Raw genomic sequence first — 22640 nt, 5'->3', positions numbered from 1 at the left:
CTGACAATTCCCCGGGACACGATGATTACACTTTCGGCCAAAAGAGCCACACTAACTAAATGGCATTGATCAACCAACAACAAAAAGAAAGAAAAAGATTCTTCTACTTCTAGTTAGATTTTTGCAGGGAAAGAAGAAAGAAGCTCTCGGCTCCGTGAGTGATTGGTCATCACACCTTATAGGCAATGGCTAGAGGCGCTATATTTATCTAGTTATTTAGCACCACCGACAACGACGACGACGACTTTTTAAAAAGAAACAAATTGGGATGTTACACGCCGGCCGGCCACCGAGAGAGAAAACTCAAAGGAGTTGATCGATTTCTATAAATATCCAGCGCCACCCGTAGATTTTAGATTTTGTAGATATTAGATTTTGATTTTCCTAGTTGTTTCTCCTCGCCAGGAGTAATCGAATTTCCTATTGCATCTTTTTTCCTCCTACCGGTGAGCGGAGGAGAGAGAAGTCGAGGTTCTTTTGTTTAGTCTAGATTCTTACATATATTTTTTTCTCTCCAACAGTTTCCTTTCCTTAACACGACCAAAGAAGATTCGCTGGACGGATATCGCACAACAGCGAGCACAGAAATGTCTGACGAGGAGCATTGCCAAACCAGACCATGAAGACGAACAACATTCACACAACACACTCGGAGACCCCCAAAAATGCAACTCGGACGGACCAACTATGCCTGAAATCGGATTACTCTATGTCAAATGGGCAATCCGAGAAGAAGCGGCCTGGAACAAAGATTGTAGAGGCTGCCATCAAGAAACTGAAATCCAAAGGTATCCCCACCCCTGAAATCATCGAACAAACCATCGAATCCATGGTTGACTCCATCCAGAAATCCATAGAGACGGCATCTAAAAGAGCTTCACTGGAACAAACACCCTTCCCAAACTCAAATGCTGAAGTAGCAAAACCAGATTTGTGGAAATCCGAATGGACAGTAGTCGACAGCTCATCCGAATCAGAAAAGGACATCGAGACCAACCCAGTACCATCGTCTAGCCAAGAAAGAGAAAGATCAAGGTCCCCAAGAGCCAGAAATCAATTCAGTCCAAAAATCAAGGACATATTTAGTAAACCGCTAAACCTCAGAAAAATTCCCTCTCCTACATCCGATAACCAACTGAAGAATCTGAGCCTGAAGATGATACGATTGAAATAACGATTAAAGACGGGGACAATGAATTCAAACTCCAAGCAGCAAAAGGAATGAAAACCTTTGAAATCAGAGCCAACAAGAAACAGAGCCGTTCCGATTCCGGACCCCGAGATCCTGGCCACTGATGCAGAAAATCCTGTAACAGAATCTGATGCCGCGCTGGCAGTCATTGAAAACACCCTTGGTTACGAGTTCAGACAAAAGGAACATCTAAAACTGGCTCTGACTCACATTTCTACAAAACCAAACAAGGTTCCAAGTGAAGACAGTGACCGGTTGGAGACGCTGGGGGACAAATTACTGGGTAATTAAAAATTTGTTGTTGTTTTCTGTTCCACCCGAAATAGTATTTTACTGCATTGTTTTTTTTCTTTTTTTTTAAATACTAGGCGCCTTGGTGATGGCAATATGCTACACAACATGCCCTACTTATGGAGCAGGTGAATTGGCTAACCTAACTTCCATGATCACCTCCTGCAACGATACTTTCGCGGTGCTAGCAGTAAGAATGGGACTGCATGTCCATCTGAACCACAACATGAATAAGACGAATGTACTGGCTTTAAAGGAATTCTTGAGACTGCAAGACCTAAACGGACACCTATACCCGCACGAATACGTAAGAAATTTTGAATTTTTAGCGGGTATGATATTTTAACATTTTGTAATCATATTTATAGATATTTTACTTGACATATATGTATAAAATGTGTCCCATGATTAAAAATTAATTGATTTTAATACGTATGTTTTTAGATTCCAATCCTGGTCCCAACAGCTATTCCAGGTGAAAGGATTGCTATTGGAATCGAATACCCGAAGGTTTATGCGGATCTTTTCGTGGCGCTTGCAGCGGCTGTTTATGTTGACTGCGATGAACACTTTGACTCTTTTCGCCGTGTCTTTTTTCCAATAATGAAACTAACAATAGGTAAATATTTTTATGTCGTTAAAGTGATATTCACATTAACTTCAAATATATTATGAATTTAATGTCCCTTTTAGATAATTTCACGACTCACAATCCCAGATGTCCAATAAGCCTATGTTTTATAAATGCTCGCGGCGAACAAATAATCTACACGTAAGCGCAATGAATTAAAAGTTTATATATATCATTTATAAAATGTAATATTAATTTAAATATGTTCCATTTTTCACAACAGCACCGAAAAATCACTGGCGGATGGAAGAATCTGCATATGTTTCGATGAAAATCGGAATACAATCTTTCAAAGGAACCGGGCCAACATTCAAATCGACAAAAATTGCGGCCACTAAATTTGCCCTGGCTTCCTTACCCTGGAATGAAGTGTCTTCAAGTAAACGCACCCAAAGTGAAGCAGTACTAGTGGCCAGTGGGTCGGATGAAAATCTCAAAAGGTCAAGGAAGAAAAGTGGATGTTAAACATTAAAGTGTCATTTTTTCATCTTTAACAAAATTTACTGATCAATGTAAAATAAATTATCGAAATTTATGCTGAAATTGAGGGAAAAAATGGAAAACGCAGGTCCCATTGATCATTTTCGGTACGCAGGAAAATCTCGTTTTCCAATCTGCTTTTTTTCAAAATATTTAATTGATTGCCTCAGTCACGCCTGCCTTCAACTAGATGTCGAGACAAGACATCCTATAGGGCTGTTCGACATCTTTTTTAACATTTGTTGCCATCGTGGCAACGCAGCAACTCATGTATTTTTTGTCTGCTACGAGTGACTTGTTTATTCTGTGAAATATGAAAGTTTGTATTTAGATTAAAACAATCACCAAATTTTTAATTATCTGATTGATAGGTATTCTGCATAATGAATACTAAAAAAGGTTCTGTGAGTAGAAGGTGCAAAGTGTCAAATTGCCGTAACCTGAAAAGTGCAAGTGTAAAACTGTATAGTTTACCAAAGGAGGGTGTAAGGCGAGACTTGTGGTTGGAGAGAATGAATTATATCATCGACACCAACTTGAAAAATCTGTATGTGTGTTCGTTACAGGTATTTGTAGGTTAATACTAACAATTATTGATTATTATCTTACAATTTGTCATTTGTGAAATGCTTACAGGAAAGCCGAGTGGAGAATTCTACAAAAAAACATGTTGATCGGGCACCCTCTATAAATTTGGGATCAAATAACACGAAACAATTTCTAGGAATTGCATTATTCATTTTATGTGTAAGAAACATTCCTATATGTTGTTTTAATGAATGAACTATTTTGTCATTACAGATGGTGATCAGCAAGTACGTAACAATGTTGCTTTTGAGTTGACAAGGCTGATACACCTCCATTGATAGATGTAGAAACTGCAACTGAAGATACCTCAAACAATTTAGATGAAGAAGTGGCATTAATTGAAGATACATTTGTAAGTGATTCTCATCCAATCCCATCCTTGAATGATGTAACAACAAGTAGATAAAGTTCTGCAGATGATCAAAATATCATAACAAATGAAACCACCTTTGATGCATTTGATGCCGTGTTTCCACAGAGAATTAGGAATACAATATGGACAATCACTGTTAAACATTTGTATCTTTTCTAAATAACGTGTTTTTGCCTCAATACTAAAACCACTGGCATAATTAGACTGAGACATAATTAAACACTAACACTATAACGAACTAATATATAAAGAAAACATATCAGAACTTCAAAACAACCCCCTTTTCTATCACTATTTTTCAAAAAAATTCATATTTTGCAGAACTACACAAGTCACTCGGAGCAGACAAAAAATACATGAGTTGCTGCGTTGCCACAATGGCAACAAATGTTAAAAAAGATGTCGAACAGCCCTATCCTATACCAAACCTGAATATGAATTTTAAAGTGAATTTGTTTTTTTATTTGATTTTTAACTTTTGACTTTAAAATTTTGATTTTTTTTTTTACTTTTGACTTGTACCTTTCACCCCCATCTGGAAAGATTTTCAAAATGATTTTGATTTCGTTGATGGTCTGATTTAAAAAAAATACTGTTATTTTAAAATATTTTCGATCAATTGGTCGTAATTCTTCATCAGTCAATTTCGACATTAACAAATATTTATAATATAAAAAGAGTTTATCAATAAAAATAAATTATACATATTAATTAAAAACAGTTTATAATTATTGCTTGTTTTAGTTTGAAAAACTGGCCGCGCATAAAGTCAAATCTCTCTGCAGTTCATACAGTACCCACCAAACTATTAGGTACACCCCCCTATTTTCAATGCATTCTTATGGCACTACGTGTCCTAGAAAAATGCAATAACTCTTGAACCGCTTGGGCTAGATTTTTTTCCTTTTGGCCCTGAGTAGATCTAATGATGATCTACATTTTTTCTACACATGAAGTTGTCGTAGGATTAACCCCCACGGCGCTACGGTATCGTTCAGTTTATTAGGTACACCCGTTTTCCCCCCCATATGCGCCGTGTTAAATACGGCGTTTTCCAAAATTTACAAAAAATACTAAAAATCAAGCTAAAATCTTTTTCTTTGTGCCAAAAGATGCAGAATTCTTCACTCTATGCGAATATAAAGAATAATTTACAATCAAACCAACTCAGAGAACCCTTCCCTATACCTCAAAGTTTTCCACTTCAAAATTGGGCGAAATTGGGCGCCCTCTGCTGGCGAAAGTGCAAGTTTGTTGAAAAAAGTACAAATTTTGAAGTGGAAAACTTTGAGGCATAGGGAAGGGTTCTCTGAGTTGATTTGATTGTAAATTATTCTTTACATTCGTATAGTGAAGAATTCTGCATCTTTTGGCACAAAGAAAAAGATTTTAGCTTGATTTTTAGTATTTTTTGTAAATTTTGGAAAACGCCGTATTTAACACGGCGCATATGGGGGGAAAACGGGTGTACCTAATAAACTGAACGATACCGTAGCGCCGTGGGGGTTAATCCTACGACAACTTCATGTGTAGAAAAAATGTAGATCATCATTAGATCTACTCAGGGCCAAAAGGAAAAAAATCTGGCCCAAGCGGTTCAAGAGTTATAGCATTTTTTCTAGGACACGTAGTGCCATAAGAATGCATTGAAAATAGGGGGGTGTACCTAATAGTTTGGTGGGTACTGTAGTTGCTCACATTTTTTTGTTACTATTATTAGTAATTTTCTTTAGGGCCTCAGGTTAAAGAAATGATATTGAGAATAAATTCAATTTAATGACAATCTTGATGGAAATTTATTAGGACAATATTTTCAGTTTAATATTTTCATATCTCAGTTAAAATAATAAACACTGATATGTTCAGCCCCCATTAAATATTTCAATTGATCTAGTCTTCATAAACCCAAACTTTATCAGCTGGCTGCCATGAAACAAGTTCTTCATCCTTGAACCACAAGGCAATTTCCTTGTTGGCACTCTCAACAGAGTCAGATCCATGCATGATGTTCCTAATTAAAAGAAAAATTTAATATGTGGTGTAAAGTTATCATTCAAAACTAGTCTTACCTGCCAACTTGAATACAGAAATCTCCTCTGATGGTACCAGGCTTGGAGTCAGCAGGGTTGGTCTCACCCAACATTTGACGGCCAGTCTTGACAATGTTCAAACCCTCCCAGACCTGAAAGTACATTACATGTATTAAACTAACAGTTAATTGCAGCTAAAAAAATTATTTCTTTACCATTGCAACAACTGGTCCAGATGCCATGTACTTCACCAAACCAGCAAAGAATGGGCGGCCAGACAGGTCAGCATAGTGTTTCTGCAACATCTCCTCAGTAGGCTAGTGACACAAACAAGTTAAAGAACAATCAGAATTAATGGCAGATCCAATTCCTTATAATTAAGAAGTGATTCACACATACCTGGACAAATTTCAGTGCGACCAATTTGAAGCCTTTCTGTTCGAATCTTTTGATGATTTCACCGACGAGTCCTCGCTGGACACCATCGGGCTTGATCATCAAGTAGGTACGTTCTTGGTTTCCAGACATTTTGTTGAAACTTACTTTTGATCGGGACTGAAATTAAAGGAGAAGACCGGCTGACGTACTGGATGTGACTAGTGACTTGAAAGTTCCAACACGACACGAGGAAGGACGTCCTAGCAGACGACTTCTAACCAACGTGAACGAAACGAAAGTTCCCGAACCGACACTAGTGCCACCTTTTTATTTATAAAAATATGATATGCAAATTGGATCGGTTTACGTTACCTAGTGAATGGTAATGTTAATTTTTTTTAATTACATGGATCTTTAATCCGTTTTTGTACTTATATTTGCTGCCCTTGCCAATTTCCAGAAAAGGCCATCTAGCGGCCGTCTAAAATAATATACACTGAAAGCAGAATGAAAACAATCTGGCTGCTTGTCTGACATTTTCTTTCATATGCCGGTTTGTTTGAGAAGTTTTGTTGTTCTTATAATCCCTCACATTTATTTTGATTTGTTCCAAAATGTCTGACGCGTGGGAGGAGATTCAAGCTGTCAAATCAAAAAGAAATGAACTTAGAGAACGGTTACAAAAGAGAAGAAAAGAAAGAGAAGATCTCCTTGGAGGAGGCGATTCAACTTCAACTGTTAAAACAGATAGCAATCAAAAATTTTCAGGTAAATGAGGTTCTAGAACAATGATTCTGATATGTCAACATTTCTTTTCTTTCTAGATGAAGCATGTGAGATAAATCTGTCAAGTTCCAGCAAAGAAGCCAACAAAGATATTGAAAATTGTGTTCTCAGGATATTAACCGATGCCACACTTTCCTTACCTTCAGATTCCAGAATCATTTGCCACAATGTTTCCACTCAAATTGGATATATAGTTTCACACACAATTGTCAGTAATCTTCTCCAAAAATTTGCTGCTCAAGAACTTATTAGGTTTGTGTTGTGTGTACACATTTGATTGAGAATCCATATTAAGTATTATTCCATTTCAAAGACTTGTAGATGGCATACAGGAAAATCAGCCAGTACTTACCATCACGCATGCTGAGCATGCTCGTCTTGTTGCTATGGTTACTGAAGATCAGCTAGGAAATTCCATATCCTTGAAACGAAAGCGTAATATTCTGTTAATTTATACTACTTTCCACTCTTTGCAATCTAATCATTGCATCAAAACAGAAAATGAAGTGGAAGCTGAAGAGTCAGCTTTACCAGCACAAACTGTAACAGTGAAAGAAGATCTATCAAAGTCCAAAAGAGAGAAAAAAGATTCCAAAAATGATGATGTCATGGTAAAATACATATGTTCACTGTTTTAATACTTATATAACTGTTGTTTCCTTAGAACTTGTTATCACTTCCGTCGACACGAGAAAAAGAAAACAAGAAAATGGGTGAAGAAATTCTGGATCTTTTGTCGAAACCAACTGTCAAAGAAAAATCCTTAGCAGAAAGATTCCGTTCACAAGGAGGTTAGTTGACCCTTACGCGACAAATTTTTTTTTGTTACTTTGATTATTAGTAATTTTCTTTAGGGGCTCAGGTTAAAGAGTTTTGCGCCCACGGAACTAAAGATGAATGCCGTAAAGTTTGGATGTCTGAATCAGATGACGGTCTCGAAAGCAAATGGAATTGCCATCGGCTTCATTTTCGTAAAATTATACAGTCACACACAGACGAGTCACTTGGAGATTGTTCTTTCTTGAATACCTGTTTTCATATGGAAACGTGCAAATACGTGAGCTTGTTGCGCAATGTGCATTCCCCCTAGACCTTCTCATTTAAATTCATTTTCTGGAAAATGTTAGGTTCATTACGAGGTTGACCAAGCCATTAAAACAAAGGATGATTTTGAACCCGGCTCCTTGCTCGGTCAGGCAGTGGTCTCGCGAGGTGAAAGCACTGTCCTGTACCCAGCTCAGTGGATTCAGTGTGATTTACGGTCATTGGATATGGCCATTTTAGGTATATGCAACCTTATGTACAGGTCCCATGGTTTTTTTTAATACTCTCTTTTTTACATTTATGATTCAGGTAAGTTTTCGGTTATCATGGCTGATCCACCGTGGGATATTCACATGGAACTTCCATATGGAACCCTTTCTGATGACGAGATGAGACAACTGAGCATTCCTATCCTTCAAGATGAAGGATTGATATTCCTCTGGGTTACTGGTCGAGCCATGGAATTGGGCCGAGAGGTATCATTACATTTTTAAAATAGTTGTTCAACATGTAGCAAAATCAACCAAGTGACTCACGCATGTTCTCTCTCTCTCTAGTGCCTTCAGCTATGGGGCTACGAACGGGTCGATGAAATCATTTGGGTCAAGACAAACCAGCTACAAAGGATTATTCGAACAGGTCGAACAGGACACTGGTTAAACCATGGGAAAGAACACTGCTTGGTATTGACGTATTTTCTCACCCTACTACACCTTGCGTTTTAATCACTCTACTAAGCTAGTTAGTAGCTACGTATATATTCTACGAACGTACTTTCCAATACATGCGTATCTGGTTTTTTGTTTGGTTATAGGTAGGTATGAAGGGTAATCCCAGAATGCTGAACCGCGGACTGGATTGTGACGTCATCGTGGCCGAAGTGCGGGCAACCAGCCACAAACCAGACGAAATGTATGGCATTATTGAACGTCTCTCGCCCGGAACGCGCAAAATCGAGTTGTTTGGAAGGCCTCACAACGTACAGCCAAATTGGTGTGTTCATTTACTTGACCTTCATGCATTACGTACTCACTGTCCTTCAATTCCGTTCTGCCTATTTGACGCCCGACGTAGTATTTTTGCTCTTTTCCTTCTAATATTTTGTGGTTAGCTTTTCATGGACGCTAGTAAGGAAATGAGAATTTTATCACGTGCAAGTAAATGACATTGTTACATGATATTTAGGATTACCCTGGGAAATCAACTCGATGGTGTCCATCTGCTTGATCCAGACATTGCCCGAGCCTACCAGAAACACTATCCAGATGCCAGTGCCCCCAATGCCAAATGAAATTTGCGAATCGCTCCGAATTACTTTTTTCCGCATTTTCAACGTTCATTCATTTTGATCCACCCATTTTTAATAAGTGTCACACACCTCGATTGCGTAAAATAAAAAAATTAGAAAGAAGAGAATGATAAACTTTGTTACTGGATACTTTTTGTTGCACCTCAAGAGGCCGTTGTTGAAATTTGAACGATTTACACCGCAAAAGTCCGCGACTTTACCATGCATTGATCACGTGAATCATGCCTTTTTGTTCAACTGAGATCGTCAAGTTGAGAAAATAAAAATTATTCACTGATTGCATAACCGGAAAGGGGAATCGTTGGAATCGCATCATCTGTATGAAGAAAACTAATATCAAATGTTAAAGCAGGCTAGCCTAGTACGACTCAAAAACCGGGAATACATAACAGACAAACAGTGGGCGTTTTAATCGATACTTTCCTTGAATCGATGCTCGTATCGCGGAGTTGCCCTGAAGTAAAGCTGGCCGCGCATAAAGTCAGCACTACCCACTAGCAGTTCAGTTGGAAAACGAAATCTTACTTAGTCAGAGGTGGTTACCAGTCGCAGTACCGAATGTAGTTAGAGGGGAAAGTTAAATTTTTTTGACACACGCGTCCTAATGACGAGCATTTCTAGTAAGCAATTTTAAACATTTTTTATTTTCGTGTCAAAAAAACATTTTGCTGTGTGGTTGCTAATACGTGATGTACCTTTTGTGCAGTGTGCACATACCCATTTTTTCTGTTTCCTCAGAATTGACAGATTCTGAGCCATTTTATCTCCCCAAGGACGACTTGCTGATTCGTTAAACATCCCCCAATCACGCGATTGTTTTCTCGTGTTTGTGAATCCTGTGAAACCACGCGAGGAAAATTACTGCGTTCTATTTGACCTTGGCTTTTATATAAAACCAAATAGAAGAGACTGTAGGAGTGCCCAGAACTATCAAGAAGTAACCTGCATGAGTAACAAAATGCCAGGGCTTAACAAAATCATTGGACATCACCAGTCCTTAAATTCCAGTAAAACTGAGAAATCAGAAAAATGGCATTGGCCAGGATGGTTAAAAAAAAGGAAGCCAGCTCGAAGTTCAAACCAGTTAGTACCAAATGTAAGCAATGTTGTGCCTCGTGAGTATGAAGAAGGCATGCCTAGTCATTCACAAGGAGGTAATAACACAATTTTGATATCTTACTGTAAGCTTTGCTTAATATGGGCTATTTCTATCACACAGGCTTAGTCATCAATCAACAAAGTCAGGATCAGATGGAGACTATGGAAGATATCCTTCAAGACGATCTGGTTTGTCTTCTTTGTCTGCAGGTCCCTAATGAGTGGTTTACCTTAGAATCCTGTGGTTGTAGATTTTGTCAGCAGGTAGGTTTTTATTGATTTTAAGTTCTGCAGTGGAAAGCTTAATGTTATTACTGTTCATATTTTAGTGCATGGAGATGTATGCTCACTGCAGTATTAGGAGTGGAAATGTCCCTATAAGTTGCCCAGATGCCCACTGTTCTCTAAACGAACAAGGAAAATATAAACAAGGAGGGTCCAGTCAACTCACTCGCAATGAAGTAGGTGTTGGAAATTGATCAAGCTCTGTTAGGGGTGTTAAATTTTCAATACCTTTTATATCTAAGGTGAGACAATTGGTACCCAGTGATGTGTTTCCCCTTTACTTGAGGCTGCAACTCAACACAGGTAAATTGGCTAAATGTTCCTTGAAGAATTCAACTCATTAACAATATCCTTTATAATTTCAGAGGTTGCAGTCGATCCCAGATTGATGTGGTGCCCACGCCCCGGTTGTGAAACTGTATGTACTTTAACAGAAGAAGTTTCTCATAAAAAGACGAAGAGAAAGTTTTTCGGCTTGTTACCTATCTCCCGCAATCAACGCAATCAAGCGGTGGTGTGCTCCTCCTGTCAATTTTCTTTCTGCTCGCAATGCAAAACTCCTTGGCACATTGACTCACCTTGTCCGTCCCTAAGCCGATTACTCTCAGATCCGAACAAAAACGTGCACGATCCGGTAATTATATACAAAAGATTTAATTGGTATGTCCTTGATTTGACTGACAATTTAATTGTGATTGCAGGACGACCCGATCGTATTGCTTGAACGTGATGGCCACATTAAGCGATGCCCATTTTGCCAGGTTAAACTATTCGAAAATTGTTTTGTGTTCAGCTTGTTAACCTTTGGACACCATTATTCGTTATAGGTTCCCATCGAAAGAGACGATGGTTGCGCTCAGATGATGTGCAAAAATTGCCGACACGTTTTCTGCTGGTTCTGCTTAGCTTCTCTCGACGACGATTTTATGTTGCGACACTATGACTCAGGTATGTAAACTTTATTACTCTTCCATCTGTTTGCAGTAGAAAGTTTATACCTACTTCCAATTTAGGTCCGTGTCGGAGTCGTTTGGGCCATTCCAGAATTTCAGTCGTTTGGCATAGAACACAGGTAGGAGTTGTAAAAAATGTTTTTTCAAAGTTACTTTATGAAGGACGTATCTTTTAAGGCCAATCTTTTCATTCTGATAGGTGGTATCCGCGTTTTTGGGCCTCGGTGTATTGTTTCTCGTGACATCGCCGTTACTTTTGCTAGCTTCACCGTGTTTCTTCTGTTGGCGCCACCATGCCCAACAGAAAGAGTCTTCAATCGTGCGCAGTAATGTAGATTCAACCACTGCCAACTTTGTTCCCTCATCAAGTCAAGAGCATCTTTGACGATTCCTTAATATTTGCCACGAGGATGATGAAATGATTTTGACTATGCTGTCACCAGTTAAATTTTGTTTTCATTTTCGTTCAACAATTAATCTCCTTGACTTTTCGTCCGTAAGTGCAGAACTATTGTGTCGATATAGTAAGGTTTTGAACAGTGATACGTATCTTTTTGACGTGCTCAATTCCTAGCGTGATTTGTATCGGATTTGTATCCATACCTTACTTCTCATAATATTTTCGTGCAAAACATTTTTGCTTCATCATTGCCAATATGTATATGACGCTGTGCAAAATTAATCAAGTTATAAATAAACGTTAAACAGGTTATTCGTGATTTTCCATCATCGATTTTAACTTGTGGTAATCTAAAGGGAATGCTCACAGTCGGTGTAATCACTCCAAAGAAAAATTTCTAATGAATCCGTTGCGCACAAGAAAGGAGCTTTATTGTACTGCTGGTGGAAGAAGCAAAGGGGGGAGTAAATCCTTGCAGCTAGAAAATGACGGATTAATTTTCAATTGCCTCATTCGGCCGCTTTCACGCAAGGGGTTGAGAGAAGGGGATTTGAAAAGAACCCACTGCCTCTCTATCGCACACAAAGGAGATTCGAGCCAGCCCGCATGGAACCAACCAACTTTTGTTAAATCATCCACAAATGTTTCGATTCGCCACATTTACAGACTTGGCATATCAATTTTTCTTATGCGTATTTCTAGTAATTTTACCTAAGAAAAAGACATTAAATTTAACTAAAAATATACTGAAAATATAGCATTGTGATATAAGCAAGGGATCTTTACGTTACAAACCCGTGTTCCTTCTCAAGATCCGTATTCTATACGACTCCCTAGTTGAACAATTAATTGCGCCCCACAAAAGAAAGGGGAGAACAAGGCTGGTAGTGAGTGACGAAGGATCTATCAGAAGAGATTGCGCGCGCTCTACATCAGGGACATATGCTCTATAGAACGGACTCAATTTGAGCTCAGTTGAAAGTTGGTGTTGCCTATGAGACATCATCCATTTCAACAAAGTTTCCAACCAGTTCCAATTTTTGAAAAGATGGAGAATTCGACGAAAAAATTAGTCAGACGAGGTGAAGCACCTACTGCCATACCGTCTTCGATGACTGATGTCCGCTTCGTGCAAAGTCTACTCTTAGCAACACCGCTTTATTTTTACTATCCGCACTTGACCCCACCAGGATTTTTTAGCGGACTGTTAAAAGGGCTAGTTCAAATGCGAAATGCAACCGAGGAGCAAAACGTATCCGTCGAGTGTGGCATCGATCTAACAAGCGGCAGAGACGTCAGTTCAAGAACAAGGTAAATTAAATTTCGTTAATTAAAAGTCTTAACTAGGAGAATAACTACAATAAATTGCTTGTTACAGTTCGGGGAAGCGAAAAAGTGTTTGTGAAGGGATGGAAAGGAAAGCCAAGAGATCAAAAGACCGCGCGGAACCGTCTCCTAAAGACAACAACTCACCCGAGCAATCCAACAATGTCTCGCCATCACTCCCTTAAGACATAAAGCTGAAGAGTCGTGCGGCTGCTTCTGCTGAACGAGTGTGTATTTCCCGCACCAACAAATCCAAATAATGTATTCCCCCCATTTCTGATCATTTATAAAGAATGAGTCGTTTCTTACTCATTGTTTATATTCAGCTTATGCCTGGGTTGATGTCCCCTCTCCCCAACTCCTTTTATCAGAGCGTGATGAACATTACTTTATGGCTTGCAGCGCTCCAAGAAACGAGGATACAAGCAGACTTCGCGGATGTGGTAACGGTTCAGCATCCAACAGAGAAAACGCTCCAAGCCCAGACCGTATCCACCGTGGGGGCATGTTCCAAATCTCCGCTATAATAAATAAATAAAAATGAGTCATTAAATGTAAACATTCTTGGGTTACAAGATATAAATAAACGTCAACATACCTGATCAATGTACCAGTAGTATGGAGTAGGATCAATATCAGCCGCTTTGAAGGCTTCGACTAGCTCATCGTGGTCGTCGGTACGCATGGAGCCGCCGATAATTTCACCCACTCCTGGCATTAGCAGATCCACCTAAAAATAAACAATTTTCATTTCAAATCCCTAATTCAGATGGGAATTTTAAAAAAATTAGGCCATACCGATTCAGTAAGTTGGCGATCTTCAGGGCAACGTTTCATGTAAAAAGCTTTTATCCCAGCAGGGAAACGACAGAGCATAATTGGCTCGTTGATTTTATCCGTCATTTTGCGCTCAGGCATTTCAGGAATATCCTAATAACAAATTCGCAATAATTTCTCATGGCTAAATTATGGTCTAGAAATAACTTGTTATACCTCTCCAAATTCGTAAAAGGAGCCGTCTTCCTTGGTGATGCCATTTTCTTTCAAGTACACAATAGCTTCCGAGTAGTTCATGCGTCGGAAAGGTTTCTTAGGAACGACGAATGTGGGATTCAACTCGAGAACGAGGTTGGCATACGGCGATGCCATGACGCGCTCACTGACGTCAACAACCAAGTCTTCAAGTCGATCAAGGAGGTCGTCAAATGAGATAAAGGGACATTCAGCTTCAACATGTGAATACCTAAAAAAGTGATAAAAATATTTTAATATTTGACCTTGCTGTGTGGATTAAACACAATTTTTTACTCTGAAAGATGACGACGTGTCCGACTCTGCTCCGCACGATAAGACTGGGCGATGCAGTAAACATCTCCTAAAGCTGGAATTGCCGTCTCCAAGTACAGCTGAGAACTCTGGGTCAAGTACGCCTTCTCACTAATGAAATGCAAGACAATGAGAATGAACAATGCAGGAATAGCACATAAAGTGTTGATTCTTTCATACCCAAAATAGTTTAACTCGAACAAAGTGGAGCCACCTTCAACTTGAGTTTGCACAAACGTGGGCGGAGCTACTTCGTTGTAGCCGCGGGAACTGTAGTGGTCTCTAAAGGCTTGCGTAATTACAGAACGAAGCCTTAACACTTTAGAAGTCTAAAAATAAAGTAATGTTGCAATATTATTTAATAGCATTTTTCATGGTATAAAAAGTGCGGTTACATTTTCACCGCGAATCATCATATGTCTCTGATCGAGCTGAACATCCGGATGGGCATCTTCGTTTAGTAAAGCTTCAGCTCCTCCAGGGGGTGCCGATCCTATAAGCTTCCAGTAGTCAACATTCAACTCATGACCTCCCGGAGCGCTTTTACCCTCCGGCACGAGTTTCAATGTGCCGAATAGCTGCACGGACGACTCTGTTCACAACATCACATACGTATAGATTAACATGCACTAGGTATTGCATTTACCAACAAAGCCGTGTACCAGTGCTTAGAGTAACCGCATCGTAGGTCTGGCAGAGCTGATCCGAAAGAACGCATTGCAGGAGTCCAGTTCCGTCTCGCAGTGTAATAAACATCAAAGCTTTTCCTGTATAGAAAATTGTAATAAGCGATCAGATTAATAACTAAAAAATTATTTTAAGACAATGAATACCCTGGCGTCGTAGCCTGTGGACCCAGCCAAATACTTTGACGCGTTGCCCTCTAAACGGCTCCAATTTTGAAATCTTTGCCAACTGGGCAGGTGGTAAAGAGGCATCTTCTTTAATTACAATCTTCTTTGCCTCTTCCAAGTTCTTTCCTCTTTTCTCTGCATCTTCAGCCTCCTTCTTTGCCTTTTCATTGGTTTTCTTTTGCTCTATCTTGAACACCTTAATCATCTTCTTCATAGATGATGCAGATGCTGGCTCGTATTTCTGTCAAAACATGTGATTATTAAATATTAAGTTCATACATCACCATTTAAACTTTTACGAAAGTAAACAAAATCTATTTCCATCAAGTAACATTATTCATGCATACCTTATCTTCTGTTTTGCCATCAACAAAAATTGCCGGGAAAGGTTCTTGTCCAGCACGGCGTAAAGCTTCAAGGACCGTTTTATAGGGTTTTTCCTGTGTGCCCTCACCATTTTCGTCACTGCCGTGCTTCTCGGAAGTATAAGTTTCTCCAGGACCTACGCCAAAAATGTACGATGAAGAAGTTGAAGAATCAACAACGACTAGCTGTCAGTCTTTAAATGAACGCCATGCACTCTTAGACGTTATCGTACCGATAGCAAGTCCCTTCATATCTTCGACAACTTCAGCCATGCTTGTAGTAGTATGAATATTGGCAGTTTAACTCAAAAGGGTTTATTAAATAGGAATTGGTAAAAACGTGCGACCGGGACAAGAGGAAGGGAAAACTGACGACATGGAGTATGTAGTCCCTGTATTTATAAAGTTGCTCTAAAAGTGCTGATGAAATGTGGCGCAATGATTTGCAATTAAGGGGTAATAAATTCCAAGCGTATCATTTTAATGTTGAATAATATTTCATAAATCCTAGTGGTAAGTTTCTTTGTGTATTTTTTTAATATTATTTTCTTAGATTGAAAAATAAGATATGATAAACTATCTGCTCAAATGCACCCTCAGCCGTGCTCTCTATTGGTCCAGAAATACACTACGTGGCACGTCATTGGTATACATGTGGTTACTTACCTTTCAGTAAATAGGTATGTCCGAGTTAACAAACCTACTCACTCGGTTCAACTGCGACCTTAATAGATCTAATGCTCACACTGAGTGAAAGCAATAGCGCTTAGATCCGGCCCTCTGTGCTACTGTCAACACATATTTTCAACGAAAAAAAATATAATTATTTTATTTTTATCAGTTCGAAACTAATGACAGTCTTTTCCTGCCTTTGTCTTAAAAAATCCATTAAGCTAACGACCGTATAAAGAGCTTGGTTTTTTCAACCACTTGGATTAACAAATACTAAGCTCTGGAATAATTGACGAATTCTTTAATCAGAAATTGCAAATATGCAATCTAGCGTAAAAAACAACAACATACACATCATGGTAGCCTTAGGGTCATTTACAAATTCATGCGATCTGGTTTTCGTTTTCTTTTTGTCATAAGTTCTCTCGGCGAGTTTCCTCTTTTCGTGCACTTTTTTTATTACGGTGCAGCCGTGCCACTATCAGCAAGTACTACCTGCCTACTTCTTAACTTTTGTGCCTTTTACTCTGCTGTTGAAGAAAGAGCATTTAGTCTTCTTTCACCAAGATATTTGAAACAAGCAAAGAAAGTCTTTTCATCGGCTTGCTTTAATAAGAGTGTGTCAACGAGCGCCACCAATTTACGAACGGACAGACACATTCTGTTCTCTTTCGTTCAATTGCTCAAAAGAGTCATTTGTAAATTACTACCACAATCAAAGATAACAGATAACACATCTAAAACGTAATATGTAATTAAGACAATCAAAATATAGTAATTTTCTTTATAATTTGTTATAGATGTCTCTATTGAAGTGGCGAAGTGGGCCTTAATATAAGTATTCAACCGTGTAGGTTCGTTCTCGGAGCCGTCGCAGACCCACCACTGGCGCAGCAGCCATTGAAGGGGCGGAGCTTGAGACGACGAGCGCTCTTCCCAACCCCTATAGCCCACCCTCTTCTCTCTCTGCTCGTTTCTACTTTTTTCTTTTCCCCCAACCGACAAAGTCGCCTACTCTCTTGTAAGCCGAGAGAACTCGCATAATGCCTATGGCCGTGGACGAGTACACAAGGGGGGCTCCAGACTGATTTCGCTTATTTTTTTGCCCCGTTGTCGGGTACCCCATAGTGATGGACCAGGTTCGGTCCAGTGCATCGAGAATCTTCAACATAACTTCTGTCGAAGGCCGAGATGATTGGGATGAGGTAAAAATTAATTCAATTGACGTCGTCTTGTCGCCTCCTCTTGTTGGTCCAACTTAGGTGGCCGCCATCTTGGGCGGAAACATGCATAGCTTTATTGATCTGCCGCTAGATGGCGCTGTTGTCACGAAACCGCTGAATTTGAATCATGTTTAGATGCAGCGGAAAACAATCGCCTTATTTAATTTAACTCCAGTAAAACCTTTCTTAGTATCATAGTCTTGTAGCGCTGTTTTCCCTGTATGATTGGTACTATTTAATTTGGCCTTAAGGTCTTGTGTTATCTTGTCCAGGTTTTTTTTACTAACCCATTTTGTTTTTCTCTTTTCTAGAAATGCGATCGTACATATGGAGTTGTGCAAAATCTGATAAATGATTTATCAGAGAAAGAAGCTCATGATGCTCTCACTAGTGCTGTGTGCAAGGATGCCAAAACTCATGAAGATGTGTGTGTTGGTCTAGTTTATGTGATTCTCACTGACCAACAAAATGCTGCAAGGGTAAGTTTATTAATCAGTCTCTATAAAATGTAAGTACACAAAACAAAACCAATCACCTTTTTTTAACAGAGCTACCGTGACCTGTCATTTGTCTCAAGGGATGGTTTAGCCCTTGTTTTGACTCATTTGACTCAACTAGTGGTTGAAAGGTTTCCCAGACTACTGGATTCAGTACGCAGTCAATTAATTTGGCTCATCAAGGAGCTAGTAAGGGCGAATGTCACTGGGACTGACATGGTGATCTGGAATCTAATGAGGCAGATTGCAGGTGGTGATGTGGCAGCAAAAAACATTTGGCTTGCTGACACTTTGATGGAGTTATTGATTGACCAGAGGTAAAAGGTTTTGTTACCAAACATTTTCAAAATATATTTACTGATTGTGTTTATTCATTTCAGAGTATGGCTTGACAAGTTTCCATTTCTCATTGCCTCTGTGGTCTACACTTACCTCAGATTGATTGAAGATCATATTAACCCAACCCATGCATTCATCCGGCAAAAGGAAATAAACTTTTGCATCTCCTTATTGAGAGAAAAATTTAGTGATTGTATGGCCATTGGAAGAGACTTGGTCCGACTTCTTCAGCATGTTGCCCGCGTCCCCGAGTTTGAGCTATTATGGAGGGACATTCTGCACAACCCTAAAGCCCTTTTACCAACTTTTACTGGTCTGTCTCAGCTTATGCAGATTCGAACGTCGCGTCGTTTCCTATATCTCCGCCTCACTCCCGACATGGAGAAAAAGATAATCTTTTTGACGTCATCTGTTCGCTTTGGTAATCAGAAACGCTACCAGGATTGGTTTCAACGCCAGTACCTGTCGACACCCGAGTCGCAATCACTTCGATGCGATCTAATTCGGTTCATCGTGGGAGTTATTCACCCGTCCAACGAAGTCCTCTGTTCGGAAATAATACCCCGATGGGCCGTCCTCGGTTGGCTCCTCACCACTTGCACACACCCGGTTGCTGCAGCCCACGCCAAAATGGCTTTGTTTTACGATTGGCTGTTTTACGATGGTGAACGTGATAACATTATGAATATAGGTAAACACCACAAAAGCTTTTCTTGAAAACACCGAAATGTCTTATTTTAACAATCCCTCTTTGTAATTTACAGAGCCCGCCATATTAGTCATGTACCATTCGATGAGGCCTCACCCTGCTATTACTGCCACATTGCTGGATTTTCTTTGTAGGGTAAGTTTACTTGAAAGTACGAAATTCGTTTGTTGAACAATACTCAAAATTGAAACCATTCTTCTTTAGATAATTCCAAATTTCTACCCGCCAATGGCTAATCAAGTCCGGTTGGGTATTCTGACGTCGCTGCGCCAGATATTGGAAAAACGAGTGTTACCCTCTCTCTCCCCACTTATGAACAACCCAAAGCTGGACAAGGAACTCCAGCTACTCATTCAAGAATCGTTTCCCGAGTTCTGCCGAGCAACGCAGAACAGCAGTCCGCCAACAGCTGACGGGGTTAAAACGGAGGATTTTAAAGAGTTGGACGGCGACAGTATGATTGTCAGTAGCAGTAGTGAATCTGTACTGGCTCCTCCTTCCCTCATTCCGGCTTCCGATACGCATCTCAGTGACGAACCAGTCTTCAGCGAGGAAGAGGACCAGGATGACATTCCTATTGGTAAGTGTCATGTTTTCACTATGGCAACATATTTTTTTTCCCCTTCCTATTACTGTTCTAATGGTTTCTTTGCATACCTGTTTAGCCACCAAGATAAAGATGAGAGGCAAGATGACCACCAATTCTGTGCGAACAATTCCTCCTCAATTACTTGAAATTTCCAACACTGTGGCCCAACTCGACGGGGATGTACGGGTCTACGTTGAAATGCTCGTCTCTGAATCGGATATTGAAGCACGGTAATCACTTTGCTAACGCTTATGCCAAGAAATTTCAAGCTTTATTCATCACTTTTACTCAAACATTTGCAGTTGCTCTGCTGTGGAGAATCTGGTCCAGTCGATTTCTCAAGATCCTCTTGAAAGCGACCAAGCTCAAATGTTGGTTCAATGTCTGCATGCCATATTCCTGCATGACCTGAGTACAACGCCGTTACTCACAGGGTCTCAGATCAACTCAGAGTGAGTTTGGCTTATTTTTCACAATTTATTCCATAATACTGTTATTAATTGTACGTGTTTTGTAGAGCCATGGAAGAAAGCATATCACGCCCCATGTTCGTCCTACTCCGTTGCTTCGCAGAGATGGTTGATGATGATTCAAAGAGTCGGTCTCCAATAACGGAGTTGCTAGTGGAGTTGTACAAGCTCCAGCCTAAGACGGGTTATTTTCTCTTATACTTTTTACGAGCAAGGTAAAAACAATTGGTTTTGTTTTCTTCAACGGATGTTCCAGTGCTGTATTTGTAATGCTTTTTATCATTGCGAATTTACAGTAAAGCCAGCGAATCCAAGTTTGCTTCCTATCGAGAAGTCTGCCAAGCTCGGGATATGGAAGTAGCTCATTGTTTGCTGGAAGATTTGAAGATCTGTGCTGATGATGACGTCAATCTACTCTGCTACATGGCAGTGGACGTGTTTCAAAAGTTCCCAGACGAGAGTCGCAACAATAGTGAGCTTTTACATCTATACGTATCAAACATTGACGGGACGCAGCTCTACCAACTCGTGGTTCAGTGCTTACTTGGTGCCCTGGTTCTTTTTGATAAAGATCCTTCCGTCATCGAGTTGCTGGGTAAGTCGAAAATCAGCGAATTCCATTTGAAACGGTTTACAGTCTTGCTTAAAATGGATGTATTTGTTATCAACAGTATCTAGCCTTGAGTGGGAGACATTTGAACAGATGGCCTTATGGCAGCTGGTGGCGGCCCACAGCATACCTCTATCAATGTTACTCTCTCTGCTTCCCAAGCTTAAGGAAGACCAGCATTGCGAAGCACTCACAGCGCTCATGGCGATGATCAAACACGAGCGCCCCAATAACGACCTTATGAAGGCACTGCTGAGTTGTCCAATCGAGAGCTTCATCTCTGCGTTGCTATCTCATTGGTCGATGGAATCGTCAACACTACTGGCACAGATATTGGCCAATCAGTTCAACTCGGCGCTCAACATGAATTCACTTCCCGGGGGTCTTTCGTCGAGCAATTCGCCGGGAAAGCGGAAGAGGACAACGATGAACTCGCTTTCTGCTGCAACTGGTTTCAAAGTTACACCAACCCCTGGTTCTGGCATTGATTCTTCTATTGAATTGATGATGACGCACATGGAAATACTGAGAACATGCCTGACGGCCAATTTGCTGACGAAAAGTAAGTTTCTTTTTTCCTGAATTTCGTAAAACACAGCACGCTGAATTGATTTGAATTTATGTTGGTTGGTGGTACTGACACTTGCTTTCTCTTTACTTAGATGGCAAACAGCAGCCGGCAGAGATCAAAGTCTTTGCTCACGAGAGCATGCAGCAGGCGCTACAACAGGTGCAACAAGTATGTAACGACTCGCAAAAGAAAAAGTTCAGTGACCTTTTCTCGCTGCTGGACACAAACGACGAGCCGGAAGTGAGTAGTGGTAGTCGGCGACCCGCCGGACGAGGAAATAAACGAACTGGCAATCGAGTGACGACCAATAATTCGAACCGCAACAGCAAGCAATCGAACAAGGAGGAGAGCGAAGACGAGAGCAGCGAAGAAGAGATCATCATTAAGCAGCGGACGGCCAAGAAGAGAAGGAAAGCCACGGTCGGGTCGGACTCCGACTGAGAGTAGAGATGGAGTAAAACAACAACAAAATAAAAACATTACAAACTATAACAGTGGCACAAAATTGTGTGATCGACTGGCCTGTGACCGAGTCTGTGAATGAAGTTCGAATCATTCGACTTTTTATTTAAAACAAACATCACTCATCATAGACCTGCCATGACTTTGAATGATCCGTTCGACGACTGCCATACCAGGAGGCTTGTTATTCCATTGGGTGATCGTTCCGAGTCTTGGGCTGTTCTTTCTCAACCTCTTTGACCGAGTCGTGGCTCTTGATATTCGTTCTTTTTTTTTCTTTTTTCAGCAATGTCGTCCTGATTGAGTGTACAGCAAAAAAAATGGGCACAGTCCATGGTGTGACCATTCAAAATTGTAAATACATCTGTTTCTCATTCTATTTCGAAAAAGTGGGATAACCCCCGTGTAAAAAGATTTCTCGCACCGTTTCCCCTCGTTTTTCTTCCTGAGCTCATACAAGTGTTGAAGAGGAACAATAAAAATCAAATGAAAATTGTATGCTTCTTCTCACTTAAAGATGCTTTGAAAGAAATAGTGTCAGAGAGCTGCAAATACGTCCACCACTCACTGACCACACCTCGTTGAAACAATTTCCATCAGACGGATTGTGGCCACCTGGCTCTTTATTTGTGTGATATTAGGGAATTACACAACATGAGAGAGCAGCGAAATCGAAAATCTTTTAGTTTGAATATACCGCCATCTTACATGGAACATAAATGAGGACAAGACGTTTCCAGGCTCTACAGTTGTCGAGTAGAAAAATTGGAGACGACGGGAAAAGATGAT

General features: G+C 40.0%; 6 protein-coding genes and 1 long non-coding RNA gene across 8 annotated transcripts; 4 read left to right on the top strand and 3 right to left on the bottom strand.

Moving 5' to 3' along the window:
* The first annotated feature begins 619 nt into the window (after positions 1-619).
* Positions 620-3317, top strand: LOC124348797 (endoribonuclease Dcr-1-like). The gene is made up of 7 exons (XM_046799070.1): positions 620-1085; positions 1242-1475; positions 1561-1790; positions 1928-2102; positions 2177-2255; positions 2338-3160; positions 3231-3317. The coding sequence occupies exons 1-6, from the start codon at positions 620-622 to the stop codon at positions 2450-2452; spliced, it is 1299 nt and encodes a 432-aa protein (XP_046655026.1). The 3' UTR covers positions 2453-3160; positions 3231-3317.
* Positions 3318-5327: 2010 nt separating this feature from the next.
* On the bottom strand, positions 5328-6213 carry LOC124349112 (nucleoside diphosphate kinase-like). Its single transcript, XM_046799626.1, has 4 exons — positions 5985-6213; positions 5801-5902; positions 5625-5737; positions 5328-5566 (listed from the first exon to the last, which is right to left on the bottom strand). Exons 1-4 carry the CDS (start codon positions 6111-6113, stop codon positions 5446-5448), a joined length of 465 nt encoding a protein of 154 aa, XP_046655582.1. The 5' UTR covers positions 6114-6213; the 3' UTR covers positions 5328-5445.
* Positions 6214-6451: 238 nt separating this feature from the next.
* LOC124348947 (N6-adenosine-methyltransferase catalytic subunit-like) lies at positions 6452-9206 on the top strand. The gene is made up of 11 exons (XM_046799362.1): positions 6452-6731; positions 6788-7001; positions 7063-7184; positions 7248-7360; positions 7414-7540; positions 7604-7806; positions 7877-8033; positions 8103-8269; positions 8351-8476; positions 8608-8786; positions 8979-9206. The coding sequence occupies exons 1-11, from the start codon at positions 6578-6580 to the stop codon at positions 9082-9084; spliced, it is 1668 nt and encodes a 555-aa protein (XP_046655318.1). The 5' UTR covers positions 6452-6577; the 3' UTR covers positions 9085-9206.
* On the bottom strand, positions 8778-9509 carry LOC124349199. The gene is made up of 3 exons (XR_006920216.1): positions 9233-9509; positions 8985-9171; positions 8778-8917 (listed from the first exon to the last, which is right to left on the bottom strand). It is a non-coding gene; the product is annotated as an uncharacterized LOC124349199 (long non-coding RNA).
* A 73-nt stretch (positions 9510-9582) lies between these two features.
* LOC124349009 (probable E3 ubiquitin-protein ligase RNF144A) lies at positions 9583-12150 on the top strand. Of its 2 annotated transcripts, none has more exons than XM_046799470.1 (10): positions 9583-9722; positions 9809-10256; positions 10322-10464; positions 10530-10661; positions 10728-10788; positions 10851-11119; positions 11187-11246; positions 11313-11433; positions 11499-11557; positions 11638-12150. In XM_046799470.1, the coding sequence occupies exons 2-10, from the start codon at positions 10049-10051 to the stop codon at positions 11821-11823; spliced, it is 1239 nt and encodes a 412-aa protein (XP_046655426.1). In that variant the 5' UTR covers positions 9583-9722; positions 9809-10048; the 3' UTR covers positions 11824-12150. The 2 variants fall into 2 exon arrangements, with proteins under 2 accessions (XP_046655426.1, XP_046655428.1); XM_046799472.1 differs by having other exon boundaries at positions 9612-9722; positions 9841-10256.
* Positions 12151-13378: 1228 nt separating this feature from the next.
* Positions 13379-16102, bottom strand: LOC124348942 (asparagine--tRNA ligase, cytoplasmic-like). The gene is made up of 11 exons (XM_046799358.1): positions 15943-16102; positions 15692-15846; positions 15324-15585; positions 15153-15257; positions 14886-15082; positions 14671-14819; positions 14473-14601; positions 14158-14407; positions 13963-14094; positions 13763-13894; positions 13379-13685 (listed from the first exon to the last, which is right to left on the bottom strand). The coding sequence occupies exons 1-11, from the start codon at positions 15980-15982 to the stop codon at positions 13554-13556; spliced, it is 1683 nt and encodes a 560-aa protein (XP_046655314.1). The 5' UTR covers positions 15983-16102; the 3' UTR covers positions 13379-13553.
* Positions 16103-17354: 1252 nt separating this feature from the next.
* LOC124349226 (integrator complex subunit 3-like) lies at positions 17355-22347 on the top strand. The gene is made up of 12 exons (XM_046799665.1): positions 17355-17586; positions 17916-18083; positions 18153-18418; positions 18482-19131; positions 19205-19284; positions 19354-19729; positions 19815-19968; positions 20041-20190; positions 20256-20423; positions 20505-20803; positions 20880-21380; positions 21481-22347. Exons 1-12 carry the CDS (start codon positions 17512-17514, stop codon positions 21828-21830), a joined length of 3237 nt encoding a protein of 1078 aa, XP_046655621.1. The 5' UTR covers positions 17355-17511; the 3' UTR covers positions 21831-22347.
* The last annotated feature ends 293 nt before the right edge of the window (positions 22348-22640 follow it).

This window comes from Daphnia pulicaria, chromosome 7 (genome assembly GCF_021234035.1).
Source record: "Daphnia pulicaria isolate SC F1-1A chromosome 7, SC_F0-13Bv2, whole genome shotgun sequence".
Taxonomy (NCBI): domain Eukaryota; kingdom Metazoa; phylum Arthropoda; class Branchiopoda; order Diplostraca; family Daphniidae; genus Daphnia; species Daphnia pulicaria.
Note: the sequence above shows the minus strand (reverse complement) of the source record. Positions and strands in the feature narration are given on the sequence as shown.

Bases quoted from the DNA above. Each gene is read 5' to 3' on its own strand.
- LOC124348797 (XM_046799070.1), top strand. From the start codon at position 620: ATGAAGACGAACAACATTCACACAACACACTCGGAGACCCCCAAAAAT. The intron at 1,086-1,241 runs GTAAACCGCTAA...CTTTGAAATCAG, and splicing joins AAAAATCAAGGACATATTTA to AGCCAACAAGAAACAGAGCC. The intron at 1,476-1,560 runs GTAATTAAAAAT...TTTAAATACTAG, and splicing joins GCTGGGGGACAAATTACTGG to GCGCCTTGGTGATGGCAATA.
- LOC124349112 (XM_046799626.1), bottom strand. From the start codon at position 6,113: ATGTCTGGAAACCAAGAACGTACCTACTTGATGATCAAGCCCGATGGT. The intron at 5,738-5,800 runs GTAAAGAAATAA...ATGTACTTTCAG, and splicing joins CTGGACCAGTTGTTGCAATG to GTCTGGGAGGGTTTGAACAT. The intron at 5,567-5,624 runs GTAAGACTAGTT...TCTTTTAATTAG, and splicing joins TTCTGTATTCAAGTTGGCAG to GAACATCATGCATGGATCTG.
- LOC124348947 (XM_046799362.1), top strand. From the start codon at position 6,578: ATGTCTGACGCGTGGGAGGAGATTCAAGCTGTCAAATCAAAAAGAAAT. The intron at 6,732-6,787 runs GTAAATGAGGTT...TTTTCTTTCTAG, and splicing joins TAGCAATCAAAAATTTTCAG to ATGAAGCATGTGAGATAAAT. The intron at 8,787-8,978 runs GTGTGTTCATTT...CATGATATTTAG, and splicing joins CACAACGTACAGCCAAATTG to GATTACCCTGGGAAATCAAC.
- LOC124349009 (XM_046799470.1), top strand. From the start codon at position 10,049: ATGAGTAACAAAATGCCAGGGCTTAACAAAATCATTGGACATCACCAG. The intron at 11,434-11,498 runs GTATGTAAACTT...CTTCCAATTTAG, and splicing joins GTTGCGACACTATGACTCAG to GTCCGTGTCGGAGTCGTTTG. The intron at 11,558-11,637 runs GTAGGAGTTGTA...TCATTCTGATAG, and splicing joins TCGTTTGGCATAGAACACAG to GTGGTATCCGCGTTTTTGGG.
- LOC124348942 (XM_046799358.1), bottom strand. From the start codon at position 15,982: ATGGCTGAAGTTGTCGAAGATATGAAGGGACTTGCTATCG. The intron at 15,083-15,152 runs GTACACGGCTTT...TGTTGTGAACAG, and splicing joins TGCGGTTACTCTAAGCACTG to AGTCGTCCGTGCAGCTATTC. The intron at 13,895-13,962 runs GTATGGCCTAAT...GTTTATTTTTAG, and splicing joins ATCGCCAACTTACTGAATCG to GTGGATCTGCTAATGCCAGG.
- LOC124349226 (XM_046799665.1), top strand. From the start codon at position 17,512: ATGGACCAGGTTCGGTCCAGTGCATCGAGAATCTTCAACATAACTTCT. The intron at 20,424-20,504 runs GTAAAAACAATT...GCGAATTTACAG, and splicing joins TTATACTTTTTACGAGCAAG to TAAAGCCAGCGAATCCAAGT. The intron at 21,381-21,480 runs GTAAGTTTCTTT...CTCTTTACTTAG, and splicing joins GGCCAATTTGCTGACGAAAA to ATGGCAAACAGCAGCCGGCA.